The sequence below is a fragment of the Gracilinanus agilis genome, unplaced genomic scaffold (genome assembly GCF_016433145.1).
Source record: "Gracilinanus agilis isolate LMUSP501 unplaced genomic scaffold, AgileGrace unplaced_scaffold30397, whole genome shotgun sequence".
Taxonomy (NCBI): Eukaryota; Metazoa; Chordata; class Mammalia; order Didelphimorphia; family Didelphidae; genus Gracilinanus; species Gracilinanus agilis.
Window position 1 is genome coordinate 1 of NW_025362909.1, and position 5,371 is coordinate 5,371.

Here is a 5,371-nt window from a genome sequence, read left to right on the forward strand (position 1 = left end):
GGTCCTCAAACTCAAGAATTTAGTGTTGGGGAAATTGGGGAGTGAGATATGGACACAAAGAAATGAAGGTTCTGGACATGGAGTCAGGAAAAAGTGTGTTCAAATCCTGCCTCAGATTATCCCTAACTTTAGGATCTGTAAAGAGATGGAGTTGGACTCCATCCTCCTGTAAAGTCCCTTCCAGACATAAATCTATTATCTTATGATTCTAGAAGCAAAGGAGAAATATCGATAAATGTTGTAGAAGGGAAAGCTCACTCTTACTGGATCTAGGGAGCTGAAGAGAGAATCAGGAAAAGCTTTACATGAACTGGATCTTGAAGGAAGAGATGAATTTCAATAGGAGATGAAAAGGGAATGCATTACAAATAAAGGATAGTGCATAGAGAAGAAGAGAAAATCAAGAGGGAGGAAAGAAATTAGGGAGATTATAATAACGTGGTAGAGAAAAGATGGAATGAAATAACACTGGGAGTAACACTGGGAGTAACGGTGATCGTAATAATTGTACAAATCAATGGAGATGGATGAAATAAGAGACCAAAAGAGGGTATAGGTGATAGAAAGAGGAACTCATAGTATATAAATAGTATTATAGGATTTAGATCTGAAAAAAAGAAAAATGATTCTATAGTCCAGCCCTCATTTTGTGAACAAAGAAACCAAGATCCACTTATAGATGACTTATTCAAGGTCACCAAGAAGAGCTAGGGTCCCTTGACTCCAGAAACTGTATTCTTCTCATTACACTGCCCTGGATTTTATCTTCCTTTAAATCAGATGCATCCAGGAAATTGTAAATACAATTGTGTGTCTATTTTTTTTTCATGCAGCTTCCTGCCAATGAAACATTATCAATGGGACTGGAATGCCTTCCTTTCTACCGTTCATCTCCAGCCTGTGGAACTGGGGATCAAGGAAGTCTCTTTGGAAATCTAACCAAATCAAACCCAAGACAACAAATGAATACCTTAACATCCTTCCTCGATGCTTCCACAGTTTACAGCAGCAATCCTGCTATAGAAAAGAAGTTGCGGAATTTGACTAGCCAGGAAGGGCTGCTTCAAGTCAATACACTCTACGAAGATGAAGGCAGAGAGTACTTGCCTTTTGTGACTCAAGTCCCTTCACCCTGTGCACAAGCTCTCAACACAGAAGAGTCTGAAAGAATTGAGTGCTTCTTAGCTGGGGACAGCAGGGCCAGCGAGGTGATCTCCCTGGCTGCCATGCACACCCTTTGGCTTAGAGAACACAATCGCCTGGCCAAAAACCTAAAGGTGTTGAATGCCCATTGGAGTTCTGAAACCATTTACCAAGAGGCCCGAAAAATTGTGGGGGCCCTGCATCAGGTATGTTCTTCCTTCCATTGAGTTTGTCACTCTATGCTTTGTTTTGTTATCCCTTTTTCAGTAGCTCTCTTCATTTTAAAAACTTCAGACTCATTTTTTTTTTGAGGGAGGAGACAAGTAGAGTTATTTAATAATTATCTCTACCACTAGATACTGCCAAGTGTTGAGTTCTTGGGCAAGAAGGCTATGTGGCCTTGGGATAAACTACCATTTGTAAAATTAGAAGATTGGACTACGTGATTTCTAAGGTGTGTTATTACTCTAAATTCTGTGATATTTTGTTATTTATATTCTCTGGAATTCAATTCTCTCATGTGTAAAATGAGGGAATATCCAAGGTCCATAAGTTCTATTCCTAGTGTTATATGTTTTTTTTTTAAAGAAACTCTTACCTTCCATTTTAGAATCAATACTGTGTATTGATTTCAATTTTCTGTTTTGATGCTGTCTTTTGGAGAGTTTTAAAACTATTATATATTTAAGATATTTCATGGGAAAGACCTTAATACTCAATTAAAGTCATAACAATAAACGAGGGACTATTATGCACTGAAAGTAAAAAATTCTTAATTATTCTCTCATTTATTTGAATATATTTCATCTAGCGGTCTTCTTCATTTTTCCTACTTGAACTCTAAATAACTGGCACTCGAGTCCCCAGTGGCAATATTTGATTGCACTTTCCGTCAATGTATTTATCCTTTCTTTTGTGGATCCTCTTTTACACAAAGTAATTCTAACCTTTCTCCATCTAAGTGTCAATTTGAAAGGTGTTTCTCCTTTCCTTTTCATTCTTAATAAAAAAGATTGAAGTAATGAATTTTCCAACCAAATTTTCTAAGGCTAACCAGTCATATTGCCTCTTGTCAGTGACCTGAGGTGACTAAGATAGACTTGATGTCTACTGCCACTCTCCATATAATGGACTAGAGGTTAATTGTTCCAGAAGGCACAATGGATTTCCTCAGTTAGACCTAGTTGGTATAAAATATTCATCTAGAAATTTAAATAAACTGTTATCATATATTTTGAAACGATAAAATCATTCATCCAGTACGTGTGACGACCTTTTGGAAATATGTTCAAACAATACAAACTTAGCTGAATGTGATTATTTATTTTTATAAAAAGAAGTATTATCTCTCATACTGAGGATTGAGTCTCCAGCTGACACTTACAGTAATTGGGTTGAATCAGTAATGCAGTATTGTACTGGAAGAAAGCATGGGCTTTAAGAGCCAGATGACTTAGTTTGGATTCTTAAATATTCTACATGAGCAGTTAACCTCCATTTCTTCACCTGCAAAAAGGTTTCCTCACCATAAAATCGACATAATATTAGTTATACTATCTGCTTCAAAGGAATGTTGTTAGAATCCAATAAATTAATGTATATGAAAGTACCTAGTAAACCTAAAACCTAAAATGACTTTTGGTGTGAATTATTATTAGATGAGTTACTTGCATAGCAAAAACGCTTGGATTAAATAAATTAATGAATCTAGAACACATCTTTTTGGAACTAGAAGGGGTATTAAAGGTCATTTGGTTCTAATATTGAATTTTACAAATGAGGAAATGGAATACCAGAGAGTTTTAGTGATTTTCCCAAGGTCACACCTAGGTAATAATAGAACCTCAGATATGAAAACACTGAATGAACTTCAAAGGAGAAAATGGTTTCGATTTTAAATATCTAACTGTGATATAATCATTTAGGTTTTTAGTGATCCTCAAAACTAGATGATCACTAAGATCCCTTATAGTTCTAAGAGTCTATTAGCCTAATTTAATCACTGGCAAATACTGGAATAATATTTCACCTTTATATATGTTAAGTTCTTCCGTGGTCTTGTCTCTGCCTTACATCATACTAGAAGAAAAAATAGATTTACATAGAGGAGAAGTACAAGGAATGAAATACATGTCTTTCAACTCTCTCAGAATAATAGAAATAAGTTGCTATATGTAACCTTTAAATAACATAATCACATTTGCCAATATTATATATATATATGCATATAAATATACAATTATCAACTGAAAACCCAGCTGCTTCACATAAATACATATACATATGTGTGTGTGTGTGTATAAACTGAGTTTTGGAATTGATAATTATAGAGATAGGAATCAGACAAGAAGAATTTTGAACTAATTCTACAAATGCAGACTTGTACCACTAGAAACTATTTTTTCCCATGAAGCCTCAGGTTGAAAGAGGGAACCTTGATGGCAAGTGAATAAGATTTTGAGTTTACATAGGAGATCCCAGTGAAGAAGGGATATCACACAAAAAAACACAAGAAAGTTGGCCAGGAGTAAACCATGAATGGTCTACATGAACAAGATGTCAATGAAGCTCTAGAGAAGTGAATCAACAGAGGAAAACCATCAAGGTCTACCAGTACCATGTGAAGAAATATTCTGAGTGATGGAAGGCAAAGTACTCTAGGTTGCCAAAACCTTTTTTTTTTTCTGTTTTTCACAGTTTATAGGTCAGTCCTAGAGCTTTCTTTCCAGAATATGCTAAAGAGCAATAATATAGTCATTTGAGAAATGCTTGTAGAGAATTTTTCTTATTTTGTTTCCTCTTCTGTTCCAATTAGATGCTTTTGCTAATGTTGCATTGTTATTTACCTAGGTTTTTTGGTGGGACATACAGTAGTGTGGGCTTGAAGACTTATGAGGTAAAGACATCCCAAAATATAATCCCATTTGCAGAAAGGGCTACTATTCACTGGACCTCCAGCAAACTTACTAAGAAAACAAAAAAGTCTATCCAGTTCTTTTTTTTTTTTCAAAATGTTTTTTCCAAAACACAAAATAGTGAAAAGAGTGTTAGATTTTGGTTCAAATTCTGCCTTTATTCATTGTGGGACTTGGGGGGCAAGTCCCTTTTTGGCTTCAGTTTCCTCTTCTACAAAATGAGGGAGTTTCATTAAATAATCTCTAAAATCCCTTTCAACCTCTAAATTATGAGAGGGCTAATTTTTTTTCAATATTACTTCATACCCATTAAAGGTCAAAAGTTCAGGTCATAAAATGATCCAAATATGGCCCCTCTCAGAACTTGAAGTTGCTTGTACTAGGAGTTCAGAATTAAAAGTCATAGCTTTTCATTGCTTTCCCCTACCACATATAAAACTTATTGTTATTCATAGTTGAGGCCTTTTTCTTCCTTCAGCTGTTTCTACATTCTATAGCCTACATTGTCATCTGTTTATATTCTTTACCTATTAATTTCGCATTTCACAATCTCATCGCCTCTTGTAAATTTTGTAGTCAATCTTTTTCCTAACATTTTACCATTATATTTGAATCTTTACGATAATGCAATGTGTTTATCTGAATTCATTATCTTTTTTCTCTAAATTCTACTTTCTTCTTAACTTCTCTATTTCTTACAAGGGCAAATCCATTCTTTTGATGACCCAGGTTTGTAACCTTAGTATTATTCTCAAATCCTCATTCCCTTCACTCCAGATAGCTCATCAATTATCAGGTCTAACTGTCTATATTTTTACATCATCTCTCAAATATGTTACCTGTATCTCTACCTACATACCTATTATCTTAATATAAATCTCCACCATCTCTTGCTTATATTATTGTAATTCTTCTATTGTAATTCATCTGTCTTAATGCCGTAGGCTTTTCCTCACTTTATAATCCTTCCTTCAAAAAGCTGTAAATACAATTTTCATTAAACATAGATGTGACCATGTAACTCCCATAGTCAATCTACTCCAGTTGCTTATTTTTGCCTCTAAATAAAATATTAACTCCTCTATTTTAGATTTGAAAGCTACCTGATTGGGAGAGCTAAGTAGTACAGTGGATAGAGCACTGGGCCTAAAGTTGGGAAGATCTGGGTTCAGTTTTGACCTCAGACACTTCCTAGCTATGTGACTCTGAGCTAGTCACTTAACCCTGACTGACTAGCCCTTATAGCTCTTCTACTTTAGAATCAATATCAATTCTAAGGAGAAGGTAAGGAGAAAGAAGAGAGGAAGAGAGAG

The 5,371-nt window shown here is 34.9% G+C and overlaps 1 protein-coding gene across 1 annotated transcript; it reads left to right on the forward strand.

Annotated features, from left to right (window-relative positions):
• Positions 1-833: 833 nt before the first annotated feature.
• On the forward strand, positions 834-1,349 carry LOC123254707 (thyroid peroxidase-like; the record flags this gene model as incomplete). Its single annotated transcript, XM_044683664.1, has 1 exon — positions 834-1,349. A coding segment is annotated over one exon (516 nt), but the record flags the coding sequence as incomplete, so codon positions are not given.
• Positions 1,350-5,371: the final 4,022 nt, after the last annotated feature.